Source organism: Canis lupus, chromosome 17 (assembly GCF_003254725.2).
Source record: "Canis lupus dingo isolate Sandy chromosome 17, ASM325472v2, whole genome shotgun sequence".
Lineage (NCBI taxonomy): Eukaryota > Metazoa > Chordata > Mammalia > Carnivora > Canidae > Canis > Canis lupus.
Genome location: NC_064259.1, coordinates 21055053 through 21071387, shown reverse-complemented (window position 1 = coordinate 21071387; position 16335 = coordinate 21055053). Strand labels below are relative to the sequence as shown.

At 50.5% G+C, this 16335-nt stretch overlaps 1 protein-coding gene across 3 annotated transcripts in view; it reads right to left on the bottom strand.

The window, feature by feature from the left end:
- Positions 1–588: 588 nt before the first annotated feature.
- The window catches only part of MAPRE3 (microtubule associated protein RP/EB family member 3), a 53936-nt gene continuing 38189 nt past the window's right edge, over positions 589–16335 (bottom strand). The window contains exons 1-7 of one of the 3 annotated variants that reach the window (XM_025454411.3): positions 12080–12340; positions 5165–5292; positions 4343–4488; positions 3516–3717; positions 2083–2237; positions 1807–1959; positions 589–1532 (exon numbers count right to left, since the gene is read on the bottom strand). In XM_025454411.3, the coding sequence (XP_025310196.1) occupies positions 1464–1532; positions 1807–1959; positions 2083–2237; positions 3516–3717; positions 4343–4488; positions 5165–5285 (846 nt within the window). In that variant the 5' untranslated portion in view covers positions 5286–5292; positions 12080–12340 and the 3' untranslated portion in view covers positions 589–1463. Of the gene's footprint in view, positions 1533–1806; positions 1960–2082; positions 2238–3515; positions 3718–4342; positions 4489–5164; positions 5293–12079; positions 12341–16335 lie in introns of those variants that run through there. The other 2 variants (XM_025454413.3, XM_025454412.3) reach the window with 2 other exon arrangements.

The following is a 16335-nucleotide window of genomic DNA, read 5'->3' as shown; positions in this document are numbered from 1 at the left end:
AACGGGTGGGGGGCAACACGTGGCCTCACTGGCCCAAAGGAGACTGAAAGAAAGCACCTCGGACGTCTGGGTGGCTCAGCGGTTAAGCGTCTGGCTTCAGTTCAGGGTGTAATCCTGGAGTCTCAGGGATTGAGTCCCACATCGGGCTCCCTGCAGGGAGCCTGTTTCTCCCTCTACCTATGTCTCTGCCTCTCTCTCTCTTTCTCTGTATCTCTCATGAATAAATAAATACAATCTTAAAAAAAAAAATGAAAGCACCTCTTGGCCAGGCCACCCTGATACTTCCCCCACCCCCAGTCACTTTACTGGGCAGCCCATCGTCACAGCCATGGCTCCAAACTTTGTTCCTCCACAGGGACTGGGGGCCTCCACAGCTTCCTTCCCTTAAAGCCTTCGTACCAGTGTGGAGAGATGGGGACGAGATCAGAGCTGGGCTCTGAGGCCAGGCGCCAATGGCAGTTTCTAGGCCTGATAGAGGGTGGTAGTGGTGCTGTGTGCTCTACACCATCTCCTCTAGAGAGGGGAGTGCTCAGGAGGAGAAAAGCATGGAGACCCAGGCTGTGGCTCAGTTGAGGGAGACCGGGCATGGACTTTTACCACACAAGTTTATTTAAATAAAAGTGAACACATATGCAGGCTAGGTGGCCCGAGGGGATAGAGGTCGGGTAGGAGGGCAGATGGGAGGCAGACGTACAGGAGGGTCCAAGCAGAGTCTGTGTGGTATGAACCAAGCTGCAGGAGGAGTGGAGGGGGCCTCGGGGCAGTGCTGGGCTTCAGTGCTGGGGGCAGGGGGCCAAGGGTGGGTGAACCTGGTGCCAGGAGGTCACTTTCATCCCTCACATGCTCCCCTCCTCCCTGACCACCAGGGCCTAAGGCACCACCCCCCTCGGTCCCCTTATCCCTCTCCTGACATCAGCCTTCCCCTCAACTACTGGAAAGTCAAAAGACAAAATAAATAAGAATGGGCGAGTCCTGCCACGGCTCCTGGCAGCGGGGAAGGGAAGCCAAGCCAGGCACACTGCCCCGGAGCCCCGTGCTGTCGGCCCTGGGAAAAGAACAGGTAAAGTGCAAGGAAAATCCAGTAAGTAAAAATATACCAATGACTTTGTCAAATATACAGCTGCTGGCTGTCAGGGGAGCAGGCGGCTGGCTGGGGCGGGTGGCAGCAGCGCCCTCCGGGGAAGTGTTGGCCGACACAGCGTAGAGACAACGGAAATAAATAGGGGTACGGAGGAGTGGACAGAGGCCTCACCCGCTGGGCCGGTGCCCACAGGACGGGGCCTCTGCCTGCGCACCTGCCCCATCCCCACGAGCCCCGCTCCTTGCCTGACTCCCCAGTGCTGTGGGCACTGACACAAAGCACCCGGCCGGCCGACAGGCTGTAAGGAAAGGATTATAATGTGGGATGGGAGCAGGGTGGGGGGCACGGGCAGCCGTGCAGTCAGCCAGGGCCCGAGCCGCCCTCAGTACTCGTCCTGGTCTTCCTGTTGGTGTTCCTCGATCTCATCGTCCTCAGGGGGTGCAAATCCTTCCTGGAGAGTGGGAAGGAGAGGGAAGCGGTGAGTCTGGCAGGCCAGGCAGAGGGGGAGACACTGTCAGGAGCTCGGGGGTGGGGGTGGGGTGGGGAGGTGAGGTCTAGTCCCACTTCCCCTGCTAATCTCTCTGTGGCCTTGGGCTCTGACTGCAGCTGGCTCTCCTCACCGTGTTCCTCCGGCCCCTCGGGTGCTACCCCTCGTGGTCTTCACGGGGCAGGATGGGGTGGGGCCCAGGCGGCCTGGGACGTGAGCGGGTGAAGGCAGGGCTCACCTCAGTGGCATAGAGAATGCCAATGATGCCCGAGATAACAGGGCTGTTCTCACTTTCGTGTTCCTGGCAGATGAGCTCAATGTCTCGAAGTTTGCTGAAGTAGAAGTCACGCTCCTTCTCCAGCCCATCCACGGTCAGCTTCAAATCCAATAGCTGCTTGGGGACACGGTGTTCAGGCCAGAGTCCTGACCTCAGACACCCCTTACTGCCCTGATGGCTCAAGGGCCTGGCTGTTTGTCAAGCGCTCTCTCAGCCACCATCACCCACCCTGCTCACCTGCTGGTTGAGTTCAAGAATCTGGGCATCAGTCTCATGACCGCCATTCCGGGCTGACGGGGGATTCTTCCGGAGGATGCAGGGTGGGGCCACATTGCTCAGCCGACCAGAGGTCTGCATATTTTTGGGGCCTGTGGGGGACGTCCTCTGTGGAACTGCCCAGGGGAGAAAAGCGGGATGGGACCATGTGAGCCCACAGCTCACCCGGCATGAGATGGCCTGGTGTGACGGCTGCGGGGGCAGGCCCATGCGAAAGGCAGGCACTCTTGCCCTCCCCTCTTCTCCCACTCAAGAGGCAGCTACATCTAGGCCTCAAGCCATGGCCACACTGACACCACAGCAGCTGGACAGCTCTTTGGCAAGCCTGGGAGAGCAGGGACTTCGGGGAAGTAAAGAAGGTATGAGGTATGGGGAGGGAGGAGAGCTGGCCTGAGGGAGAGGTGAGGGGAACTGGGAAGGCGAATTTGGGAAATGGGGCTGGAAGGGTTGGGCCTCTTGTACTGTCAGCCAGAGTCTGAAGAAAAGCAGCTGTTGCAGGGTCGCAGATCTGGCACTTGCTGGGTCTTTCCTACCAGAGGCCCCACCCTCCCCGTGGGTGACCTCAGAGTCTCAGGGCCCCTGCCTCAGGATGGGCTCTGTGTTCTCCGCTGGGCCTGACTCAGGGACCAGGGCTCCTCCCCCGCAGGCCGGGCATGCTGTGGCCACTTGTCTTCTAGCTATGGCCGCTCCCTAGTCAGAGCCGGCTGCTTCTAACGCAAGCAAGCAGGTGAATGGGGGGCAGGCCCAGGCGGGGCAGCAGCGCAAACGGAGGAGTGGCTCTGCTATGACGGGTTCAGATGCTGGGCTGCTCCTCTCTCTGCCTCTCCCCAACCCTTTCGCCCCCCAAAGGCCCTACTGCTTCTCTCCCTTCTCCTCTAGAACCTAGACAAAGCCTCCTTTCATAAGACTCATCTCTTGAGGACTTGGGGCTATGGGCCTTTGGAGTAGGGGAAGATGTGATCCCAATGGGGGAAAATGGGCAAACTCCTGTCCCCAGGTGTCCAGTGGGCAGGGGATAAGGAGGGTGTGTGGTGCTGGCACCAGGCCCTTGGCCTGGATGGACCTGGACAGATGAACCGTGCCACATGCCTCCCCGTCGTCTCGAGGCACACAAGTTAGCTCATGCTACCAAAGCAAGTGTTCTGGGCCTCCCACCGCCACTGCCCCCATGGCTGGTGCCGGTGTCTCTCCGTCTGTAGCCATGTCGGCAGCCCTGTCCTCCCTACTGTGACTCCCCCTGGTCTAGGCGGGCAGCAGGCGGCGTCATCTGAACTCCGTGATAACAGTCTCCTCTAGGCTGGCAGGGCCGGGCCGGTGGCCCAGGGGGCGCTCCTGGCTGTGGAGCCCTGCCGGCCCGGCCCCCCATACTCCCTCCCCCGGCTCGGGCACGTTACCTGCTGTGCCAATGAGTTTCTTGGATTTGTTGAAGATCTGATCACCTGGGTTAGGAGGTGGTGCTACGTCCTGGCCCTGCCGCGCCAGCAGAGGGTTGTAATCCTTTCCATCATAGTTTGCGTCAAAGAATTTCTTAAACCACTGAATAAACTCAAAATTATCTTGGAACTTTCCTTTCACTAATTTCTCTACGGGAATTATCTGAAATAGACCACACAAGCAGAGAACTTTAGCCACCTGCTGCTGTAGGGCTGCCTTCCTCTGTGAGAGGGCCACTGCTCTCAGGAAAGCCAGCCCCTGGGCTGCCACATCTTCCGCCTTCTCCATGGGAGGGGGCCCCCTCCCGGGGCACCGGAACGAGTGGACAGCTGGTTGGGGCCTGGGCCCGGGATCCAGAGACAGCCATCTCCTCCAGGTACAGGAGGCACCGAGGGAGGAGGTGTCCCTTGGTGCTGCTGTGTGCATGGGGGGCGGGAGCTGCTGGCACCAGGGCCTACAGGCCGCTGAGGCAGTATAGTGAGCCAGGAGACTTTTCTCAGGCCCTACAGAGAAGGAACTTAATAGAAGTGGTGGACTGAGCCTCAGGTTCTGAGACGGATAGGGTCTAGAGAGAAGGAAGGGGCAGGAAGGTAGTCAGGAGGGGATGTCAAGTGTGGGGGTTTGTACCATGCTTTGAGCTGGGGGGACATTCCCTCTGGAAGGAAGGTGGGTGGAGAGAGGCATGAGAGCTGGAATGACCCCAGCAGCCCCCAGCCCCGGCTGGCGGGCCATCTTCTTCCCCAGGGTCACAGAGCTCCTCAGGGCCCCCCGGAGCGCAGGCACCTACTTTATCAACACCCATCTTCTTGAAAGCTGCTTGCAGCACTTTGAAGTTGTGGATGTATTCATGTTCTAGTTTGGCCTGGAACTTCACCTTCCTCAGGTGCACACAGCCGGGGAAGAGCATGTCCATGAACTGACAGTAGGCTGCCCCTGTGGAGAAGCACAGCTGCCTGAGGGTGCCCGGTGGCGCCTCTGCCCAGGCACCTGCTTTCCCTTCCCAGGCCCTCTGCTGGCCCACTCCCCCAAACCAGCCAGTCTCTCCTCTCTCCTTGTCCTACGTGTAGGACAGACACAGCCAGGATGCCCCCAGCTCAGCTCTCCAGGAATAAGAGCAGTCACTCCCCATGGATGCGGTCACGTACCAGCACCATACCACACACTGCATATACAGCGTTCCATCCTGCCAACAACCCTAGTTTGAGAGGCCACAGGATCTCCATTTTATGGATGGGAAAACTGAGGCCTAGTGACATGCCCAGGGTGGCACTGCCAGGAGAGCCGAGGTTTGGGCTCAGTGGCTACACTGGACCTTGTGCTGTTGCCCTCTAGCTTCACTGCCTCTCCCAGCTCTGGATACCCCACTGCCCCTCCTGTCCCACAGCCCTTCCCTGAGCCTCTCTTCCTCTTTGCCTCTGAGTCTTTCTATGCCATGAGACCCTCATTTCCTTTACCTCCAAATGCTCTGACTGGTTAAGGGCTCCGCAGCTCTCCTCAATCCTAATTACAAACTACATTTTCTGCTGTGGCTGTTTGGCCTCCCCCCTGCCATCCTCTTCCCTCCCCTCCCCTTCAGCAGGGTCCACTCTCCCCACTCCCAGGCTCCTACCTGAACAGAGCTGTTCTATCTTGGTATAGTTGAGGTGCAGGGAGTCATTGACCCATGCAAGCATATCATGGCGACTCAGATTTTCACTGGTCACGGATGTGGAGTACACATTGACGGCCATTCCCCAGCTGCAGAGAAGGAAGACAGGCACGGTCAACACCTGGGGGCCTTGTGCTGTTCTTTAACTGTAGGGAGAGAAGGAGCCAGAGAAACCCTGGGGAGGTGGAAAGCATCTTCCTCTAGACCCCCTTTGCAGTCTTGCCTCCTGGAAAACTTCAGGTATTTCCCGAGTGGCCACTCTATGCCAGCCGTGTGCTGAGGAACTGGTGGCGCGGTAAGATGTGGTCTCTGCCTTCGAGGAGTTTACAGACAGGCAAACCCTTACCGGGCGGGTGAGAGGGCAGTAAAAGCACATGCCCTTATAGACAGCACAAAGGTGGGAGTGATCTCTTCAGCTTGACAAGGTCAGCGAAGACTTCGGGGCAGAGACGGCTGGAGTCTGGGAGAACTCAGAGTTTTCCAAATGTACAAGGGACAGGGTAGAAGGGTACCGCGGGCCCAGGGACTAGTGAAGACAAAGGCATGGCTGATTCTGGGACTCTGAGTTGTTCAGCAGGCCCGGGGAGCAAGTTTTTGTGTTGGGGTGTGGTACAGTGAGGCTGGCAGGGACAGCCTGCAAAGGGCTTTGTTTTCCAAGAGGAGTCCAGACTTTCTGTTCAGACAACAGGAAGAAGCCATGAGAAGATTTTAAGCAGGCGGTAACCTGACCAGATTTGTGTTTTAGAAAGATGATTAACCTTTGTCTCTCCTTTGACTTCCAACCCCGTATTTCTGTGGCAGGTGGCCTGCTGGTTGACCCCTAGGCACCTACATTCTGCTTATCTAGAACCTCCCCTCAATCCAGGCTTCTGCTCTTGTCTTCATTATCCCAGTGGACATGAGCACCAGTCACTTAGTCACACACTTAGGAACCTGGGGGCTGCTTCCCACCACCCTCCGATCCAATCAGTCATTGCGTCCTGTAGCTCTGCCTTCTTAGTAAGCCTGCTCTTCCTACCTCTCCTGCTGCCTGGGGGGTTTGCATGCAGGCTCTCTGGCCAAGGCCAAGGCCAGCAGTAACCTCCTATAGGCCTCCCAGCCTCCAGCCTCTCTCCTAGCGCCCCCCCCTCCCCACTGCTGCCAGCAGAAGCTACAGAAAAGCAGCCTGAGCCACACCACTATACAGAGCAGTCATGAACGAGACACCCACTGGCTGAATTTGCCTTGCAGATGCGAACTGCTCAGCCCTCACAGTGTTGGAAACATTTTTGAATTAGTGCCCAATATTTTAACGTGAGGACATTTCACACAAATGACTTGAGGTTTCTGGCTTCTTTTGGCAACCCTGGGCCTTTGTTTCCTCGCAGCAACCATGGTGGGATCTGGGTAGAGGCGCCCCCTTCTGGCCAGCAGGTGTGAGTGCCTCCTTACCCTGCCCCCAGAGGCACAGGGAGGCCAAGTGTCAGCTGCTGTTTATCACTGACTTGCACTGTTAGGAGGGAAATGTATCTTGTAACTAGGTCTTTATCAGAAGTGGAGAAATAGAAAATAGACAAAAGGACAGTGTATTTTGAGAATTCTGAGAGTGCTTATTTCCGGAGTGAATAATATTTCCCTAGGTTTAATACACAAAGTGTCTCTGTGAAGGAAAAATATGCCCAGACCATCCCCTGTGCCTGTAGGCATCTGCCTTTATCATGTGACCCTCCTCACCACTTATCAAACTCCTAAATGGGCCCCACCTCTCCAGCCCTCTCACTTTGCTCCCCAAGTTAGGAGCCACCAGCAGCTGTCTGGATTGCTGCCCCCTCCCCGAAATCCACTCATTCTCTGCTCCCATGGTTTTTAAACTCTGGTCCCTGGAGCAGCAGCAGTGGTGCTGTATGTGCTTTAGCTTGCTAGAAATTCCAATTCTTCAGTCCCACCCCAGACCTACTGAGTCAGAATCTGCACCTACCCAAGATGCCCAAAGAGTTTACAGGTGCAAATTGGTGAAGCCGCTTTAGAGAGGAGGCTTGGCTGGCATTCACCAGGCTGTGCTCCCCTGCACCCTCGACCCCAAGGATACATAGTAGAACCTCATTAGATGTGCATGTAACTTCAGTTTTTGAGAAAAATTGAGAGAGAAACAAAAATTATTGTCTTGGGACCTTCTGAGAAACATAGCCTGGCCCTTGAGGAGCTTACATTAGGTGGAAGGGACAGACCTATAAGTGATTTCAAGAGAATTGACAGGCTGTGACTGAGCATGCTCAGGGTGCTATAGGAACAGAGAGGGGCAGGGCATGTCTCCATGCACGGGGTTGAGAGACAGTGTCTGGAGGAAATGATGCCCAAGATGAAAGTTTGAGGGGGAGGAGGAGGCCAGGCCAGAGGTGATGAGAGATGATCAGGAAGAGGAGAGGCACATGAAGAAGCATCATTCATAAAATTGGCTGAGTACCTTGCCTGTGACAGGCCTGGAAACCCCATTCCTGGCCTCAAAGCTCCTACTGCCAGGGGGACAGGCATCTAAACAAATCCTGTGGTGAGAACAAGGGTCACAATACAGGGCACTGGGCTCAAAACCATTGTGTAAGAGGACACTCAGTGCAAGGAGACTCCCTCAAAATTACCCTCGGAAATCTCTGGAATTCCTAGCTTCTGAATCCTCAGAAGCTCCCAAGATGGTAATTTTTGTTTCTGTTGGCTTTTTGGCCTGCCTGGCCTCCCTTCCCCTGGGCAATGAAGGACAAAACAAGAGCGTTTCTCTCTCAATTTTTCATAATTGCAGAGACAGGGTTTAGGAGTTTCTAGGAAACTCACCTCAAGTAACATTGGTAAGTCAGTGGGAATAGATGGACACCAAACTTGACAAAGAGATAGAATGGATGGGGTGGAGAAAAGTACAATTTATTTTGATGAGTATTTAGTTAGTGAGAAATAGGAAAGATTTGCCCCTGTCCTTAGGGTGTTTGTAGTCTTACTGGGAAGACAAACACAAAGGAGAATCGTAGAACCAAATACCCCCAAAGTGTGTGGTGAAAACAGTAGGTGTGACAGGAAGTCAGAAAGGAGAGCATGTAGAGTTAGAAATGTGCTTGATTGGCCCCTATAGGAGTGGTCAGACCCTGCCAGACCCTAGGGGGCTTGCACAGTCCTGCTGGAGCTGAGTGCAGAGGGGACAAGCTATTATGGATACTGTTGGGGTGTATCCAACAGTATCCTTCCATGAGCTAGGAGGAGGATTATTTCTCCCTGAGGCCCCTGGGAGCAGGGTGATTTGGGGTTAGCAGGGGAGGGCTATGGCTTTGCATTCTGCTAGGTTTCAGAGGGTCTGAGTCGGTCAGGACTGGTTCTGGAAGGTAAAGGGGGAGGGGGTCTTAGGTTGGCCCTGGGAGTTCTGAGTCACTTTAGGGATTTTTTTTTCTGTTTAGCGTATATGAGTTTCAAGGATTGATTATTGATAAAAGCAGAGGCATTGGTCCAGGTCAACATTAGTCCTTCAGGTTTTCACTGAAATCATTTTAGCTTCAAGGGTCTTCCATCCTGAAGGCATCTTCTTGGGATTCCACAGGACTGAACAGGTGATGGTTCACATTCTTTACTAGAAAAGCACATCAGACTTTTGGGCAGAGACTTTCTAGTAGGCCAGAGTAAAGCCCAAGTGCATGTGTGTGTGTGTGTGTGTGTGTGTATAACTATATACATATTATACAGAACTATATTATATATTATGTGTATAACTATATATAAGGTACTACGTATAAAATTTATTAGTATGTGTTTATATGTAACATATAACATATGTAGTGTATTATATACAGTTGACCCTTGAACAATACAGGGTTAGGGGAACTGATCCCCTGCATAGTTGAAAATCTGTGTATAATTTTTGACTCCCTCCAAAACTTAATAGTCTACTGTTGACCAAAAGCCTTACTGATGACATAAACAGTTGATCAACATATATTTTGTATGTCATATGTATTATATATGTATTCTTACAGTAAAGTAAGCTAGAGAAAATAAAATGTTATTAAGAAAATCACAAGGAAGAGAAAATACAATTTCAGTACCGTATTGTATTTCTCAAAAAAAAAATCTACATATAAGGGGACCTATGTAGTTCAAACCTGTAGTGCTCAAGGCTCAACTGTATATGGTTACACACACACACATACACCCACACCCACACATACACTCCAGGTGATTCTGGTGCCTAGTACTAGAACACCATCCTCACCTGACATAGGTGGGTGCCTGGGACTGACTGGCCTACACTGCAGTGGCATAGGCTGGGATGTTGACATATTTTGCTACCTCCCTGGGGGGAAGTGTTAGCCATCTTCTTTCTTGATGCATAGGAAAAATTTCCAGTTTTCCTTCCAGAATACAACTAAAGACCTTGCCATCACGGTTCTAAGAGTCACCAGGAGCTACACAGGTATTTTAAAAATGCCAAAGTCTTCTCAGATGGGCTGGAAATTCCCAGTTCTGTCTGTGCCTCACGATGGGGGGCATTTTCCACACCTTTGATCACTCTGAATCTAGGGTTCCCCAAAGTGGCAATAGGGCATATAAGAAGGAAGTTGGGGAAAGAATGTCTCCTTTCAGGACAACAATCATGTTGTTACCTCTTATTGGGCTTTTTGGAAAATGGGTGGGGATGGGGTGGAGTGAGGTGGGAGGGTAGGGTGATTATGGGTGGCAGGCTGATATTAGGAACAAAGCCATTATCTCCACTCAGGACTGGCTACTCTCTGCCTTGGTTGGGTCCATTTTAGCTCAGGAGGACTCCTCTAAGGCACCCAGGGGTCGCTGCAAAGATTTTCTGTCACACTTGCTAGTGAGACACAAAGAAACAATCTCCTGGCTCCCTTATCTCATCTTTTTTTTTTTTTTTTTTTTAAAGTAAGATTTATCTATTTGACAGAGAAAGAGTGAGAGTACACAAGCAGGGGGAGTGGGAGAAGCAGGCTCCTCACTGAGGAGCCCAATGAGGGGTTCCATTCCAGGACCCTGGGATTAAGACCTGAGTTGAGGGCAGGCAGACACTTAACCTACTGAGCAATATTTCATTATCCTTTCCTAGATTTGGCTCTGTAAATACAACTAAATTATGGCCAGCAGGTGGCACCCAGGTCCTGAACAAAGCCTTCTCTTAAACATTTCCCGGTCCCCAAATCTCTCCCTAAATCAATTTAGAAAAAGAGCCCCTGCCTTTGATGTGGCCCTCCAAAGAGGAAGCCTGTTTTTGTCAAAAGTTCATGGTATCAGGGCACAGGGGGTGCTTAGTCCTGACCTGGACATCCTATAAGAGCTGGACCAGATGGAATGGCCTGGAACGTTAGGTCTAAGAATCTGGACTGAACTATACTACCCTCCCTATTCCTCAAAACCACACATTAAACTCATCAACTGATCCAACTTCTGATGACTTTTTGTACTGGGTGTTAACTCAGACCTAGACGCAAAGTGGACCAGCTTCTGGGGACAAAGATATATAAAGCATTTACCCAAGCATCCGGCTCTACATGGCCCAACTGCCTTCAGTTATAGCAGAGAAACAGTCTGAGAAAACTCTTTAAGTTAACACACCCATTACCAAGGGTTGCTTTCCCTCTTCCGAGACAATGGCAGGCAACCACACAAGGGGTCAGCTTCTGTTCCAGAAGCTACCATAGCGGGGTCTTTCCTATCCCTTTGTTCCTACCATCATCTTTGGCACATAGTAACCCTCAAGAGAAACAGTCCCTGACTGGATTTGTGGCATGTCCCTTGGAGTGACACCTGAGTCAGCTGAAGATCCTGTTCCAGGATCAGACTGAGAATGTGGCCTTGGGAAAAGCCTGCTCTTCAGAACCTTGACTCGGGCTACCAGGTTTGGAGTCATGGGATAGACAAGTTGAGGAGGTGTAATCTGGTGATTTTGCTAAATCACTTCCTGTGCTAGGACCATAAGGTTCAGGGTGCATTTACTGGCTATGGGAAAGGTGGTTACAGTTCTCATCAGGAGAGGCAGAGTTGCTGTCATTCTGTTGCCTAAGGCCTTGAAAGTGGTCAAGACTAAATCTTAATATCTCATGGTCAGAAGAGTTTCTAGAAACCATCCACTTCCTTCCCAGATACCTAGGACTACATTAAGTCTAGGGATTTATATTCTTAAATCATAAATAAGTCTGTATAACTCTGAAAGCTCACACACATTCCAGTATTTAATAATGGTATCACGAGCCTAAATCTGATTTTGGCTTTTTGTTTTCAGGTCTTCAGTGGGAATCTATCTTCCACAAATATATCTTAAAGATAATTAAGGGGTCTCCAGTTCTTTGGCCCCTAGGAGAACTCCCTGCAGTTCCCAGGACTCTGCCCTCTGTCCAGCACAGCTATGAAAGACTACCAGGTCTTCCAGTTCTGCAGGGTACTGGGCATGTCTTCAGCAGCCTCTAAAAAGATGCTATGTTAAGAATACTGATCTCCAGTCAGCACAATTGGATTCAAATCCTGGCCCTAACATCTCCTAGCAGCTTGGCTTCAGGCCTCAGTTTCCTCATCTATAAAATGGGGACAGTTCCCACTTCATAGAGCCTTTATGAGGATTAAGTGAACCACAGATACCAAGTGCTGTGCAGAACCTAGCATATCATACATTTTCAGTGTCACTGGGGCAGACAGTGAGAATCCAAGGGGGTTTGAGAAGGCAGGTACCCAACACATATCCAGCTTCAGATCTCCGAGCCCAAGAAAGGCAAGTCCAGGATGGGGAAAGACCACAGAATGCTCCCCTTTCTGTCTGGGGACAGCCATCTGGGCTTCCCGCAGCTGGGCCTCTGACCACAATCCCTCCCCAGCTCTGGATTTCCCATCTATTGGGCTTTGTAGATGCCATCCTACCGGCCAGGAGAACTGGAACAGATGCTGTGAGATCAGAGGACAACTCTGAGGAGTCTGCCAAAACGTTTCCCGCTCCTGATGTGGGGCTATGCCCATTGTCACTGGGCTAACCCTTCCTGCCCAGGCCCAGGGGGGCTGAAGTCATCTGTCTGGGGCTGAAATCTGCAAAATCGCTACCCCTTGTCCCCCTGGGTCACACATCCAGGTTATTCTGGGGTTGCATGGAGGCAATACATGCAGGCAAGCATGGAGGGTTCTGAGGGGGTGGAGGGGCTCTGCAGGCGGGTCACAAAGCCCTGGCAGACCCAGCCAATCACCTTCTCTCATGGGGAGGGGGGGCGGGGGACAAGGACCTGACTCATAGTGAGGCTCAGCCTCTCAAAGCTGAATTAGTCAAAGGTAAAGAGGGTGTAGGTGGCCTAGTCCCAGGGCTGGTGGGGACGAGCTCATGCCCACTCCAGCACACTGGGCCAGGGATCTGGATGGTGTTGGTTCTGGTAGGGACTGGAGCTTTTCCAGGGTTCTGTTCTTATAATACTTTTAGGTCATGTGGCTATTCTCTAAGGTCCTGAACCCTGCTGAGGTACCAGCTACTAGGACACATTGTACTGAACAATGATCTCAACTCTTAAAGAGGCTTCTCCAGGCTGGTCTGGGTAATGCTGTCATATGCCTCATAGCTACTGTTCAGCCTCCCTCTCCCTGGCCTACTCTGGAGGGGTGGACTGCTGGCCCCTCAGTGGCTAGCCTGAGGACAGAACAGGGAGCAGGGCTGCAGAGGCTGCTGTAATGTGTTAAGGGGAGAACATTTGTTTCTGCAGCCCTCGTGTGCCTGATGTTTCCTTAATGATTCTTCATGCTTCAAAAGCAGGTCTGTGTCTCAGAGGACACATATAAGCCATGTCATTTTATCTTCCTTCTTTAGGCTGTGTGGCTTGCCCTTGTCATTGGCCAAGTGGCATGTTCTCCCTACCTCTGGAACGAGTGGATCTGACCAGTTGTTTAGCTACTTTGCCTCAATCCCAAGCTCAGCCCTCCTCTGCTCTCATACCTCCTCCTGCCCCGCAGCCAATCCCTCTCAGAATCTTCCAGCTTCACTTCCTTGCCTTTTTGACAGACTGCTCATTTCATCCTCTAGCCTTGCCACCAGAAAGTCTACAACAAACTTGACATGCGTCGGTGTTGGGTTTTCTGTTTTCTCATGCAGACCATCACTCTTCAGGTCCCCTAGACTCTAGCTGCCTGCCCTATAGGAGACAATGGGCCTCTCAGTGGGATATGCACTAGAGAGTTATGATAAGGCCTACCTTCTTTCAAACAGCTTTCAAACCCTGGTCTACCAAGGTTCCTGAAATTCCCACCACAAATGACACTCTTATGGATTATAGCCTTCATCTCCAAAAAGCCTTAGTAATTCTCTCAATTTTGAATATGAGGAAATAAAGGCTCTGGGTTCAAGTGACTTGCTCAAGCTCAAGCTCAAGCACTGGCAAGACCAGAGCATGAGCCCACCTAAAGCCTATGCTCTGACTATGCCACCACACTGGCAGGAAAAGCTATTTGATCTTGCACAGCCCCAGTGTGCGACACCTTGCTCTGATTTGGGCCCCTGAGTATTGAAAGAAGGGAAAAGAAATTTCTTCTTTGTGTTTCTTTTTCCAAGCTACTGCAACACTGTCTTTTTAAAGATTTTATTTATTTATTCATGAGAGACATAGAAAGAGAGGCAGAGACAAAGGCGGAGAGAGAAGCAGGCTCCCTGTGGGGAACCCAATGTGGGACTCGATCCCAGGACTCCAGGACCATGGCCTGATCCAAAGGCAGACACTCAACCACTGAGCCTTCCACATGCCCCAGCAACACTGTCTTAGTTTCAGTCACCAAGGATTTACAGCCTGCTGACATATGGTGCTAAACACTGTGAGGCACCATAAGGGCACAGGATCATTTAAAGACAAGGATCTTGTCCTTAAGGAGCCTTTGTTTGACTGAAAAAGTAAGAGTAATTCATAAAACAATAAGAGATCCCACAAGCCAAAACATATGAAATGCTCAACTGTGAAAGTACATTTGGCTGTTAAATGCTCCAAGAGAGTGCAAAGGATGAGTGTGGGCTCAGTCAGATGATTTCTGGGGGAGGGTGGCACCTAACTTGGGCCTTTAAAGATGACACGATATCAAAAAGAAGTGAAGAGAAAATGGGAAATTAGAGCCGTGAGAAGTAAGTTTGTTGTTACTTTTATTTTTTTAAAATGGGCCGAAGACCAGTGATTGAATCTTAGAGTAATCTTAGGGGATGTGATCAAGAGAGGAGATAGGAGACATAGGTGATGTGTCAGGAGCCAAGGGTGGGACTGGTTTCAAGGAAGGGTTATCTGCCCTGTTTAATGAAGTTTCCAGACCTCTGATGGAGAAATGGTCATTAGATTGTGCAAGAAGACATGACGAAAGTCTGTGTCATCTTGCTGGAAGCTGGAAACAGAAGTTACACCTGAAGACAGTTACGGAGTCCCAGGTTATTTGCCCATGAGGATGCTGAGCGGGAAAATCAGGAGTCTGTCATCCAGGGCATTTGTGTCTGCTGCCACGGCAAGTGGGGTGGAGTAGCAAGTGACTTGCCTGCAAGGCGGGGACACTGTGCTGCTCTTAGTGAAAGCTGGAAATGGTATATATAAGATTTAACATAGACTTGTGCTCTTCATCTTTGCCAACCTGCCCATCCTCCTTCAGAAACCATATCCTGTTCTTAAGTCCTAGATGGTAGCTGTCCAAGGAGGCTCACAAGCACAACCTCGCGGTCTTTCTTTTTTTGTTCCTCGCGGTCTTTTTCTTTTCTTTTTTTTTTTTCAATATTTATTTATTCATAGAGATGCAGAAAGAGAGAAAGAGGCAGAGACACAGGCAGAGGGAGAAGCAGGGCCCATGCAGAGAGCCCGACATGAGACTCGATCCAGGGTCTCCAGGATCATGCCCTGGGCTGCAGGCGGCGCTAAACCGCTGCACCACCAGGGCTGCCCCCCTCACGGTCTTTCTAAAGCTTCTTACAACACTGTGTCATGAATGAAAAGAAAGAATGGTAAAAATTTTAAATATAATAATAAAATCTTAACCGAATTGAACGTTTGGAAAATATTTTAAGTATTCATTTGCCATTCCGTTTAACTGTAGCTAATTCAGAACCCTCTTTGATCTTTAGTTTCGTTGAAAATCTTGTTGAAAAGCACTCTATTGAGGCAGGATGGAATGCACAAAATTTATTACTAAGGACTTTCCAGAGCCTCTGATTCACTCACTTGCTTATCGCCATTTATGGAGTGTATGTTCTAGCACTAAACCCAGGTGCAGGGCCTATAGGAAGGAATGGGACCAGCTCTGGGTGTTCACGGACCGGGGTCCGAGCTAGGCCAGTGAACAAATAACCAAAGGGCTTTACATTATGCTACAACCCACACGAAGGAAGGCATGCTGTTGGAGCAATCCTGCTTCCTGGGCCAGGGAAGGCTTTGTAGAGGAAGCATAGTTTGATGTGGGTCTTGAAGGAGAAGGTAATCAAACAGAGAGTTAAGAGGAGAGAAGAATGGACTGGGAAGAGAGAGAAAATTACAAATAGCTCACCCCAGAATGCATGCTGGGAGCAGGAGATAAGGTTAAAAAGGTAGACAGAAGTTACACACCAGGAGCTCTGTAAAGAGGTTTAGAGGGGTATTTAATCCTGGGGGAAACCCAGCAAGGGATTTTTTCCCCCTCCTGGATATAATATATTTGTAACAATACAAAAATATTTATAACAATACTATAGTTAAAAAACTGAGTGTAATTTCCCAATCAAAATTACAGTAAATGAAATTACAGTGATTAGAAACTGCATTAAATTTATAATTTTTGAGGCTTTATTTTATATAATTTTCTCAGTAAAAACTGAAGAGATCCCCAAGTGCTGTTTGCAGAAATCAGTGCCCTGTAAATTTTTGGAAACTATTTTGAAATAATTTTAGACTCACAATTGCAAAATAGGACAAAGAATTCCCATGTATCCATATCCAGCTTCCCCAATAACATCTTACATAATAATTGTGAAGGCTGGGAAGTTGACATTGGTACATTATTAACTAAGCTACAGATGTTATTTGGATTTTTAAAAAAGATTTTATTTATTTATTCATGAGAGACACAGAGAGAGAGGCAGAGACACAGGCAGAGGGAGAAGCAGGCTCCATGCAGGGAGCCTGATGTGGGACTTGATCCCGGGACTCCAA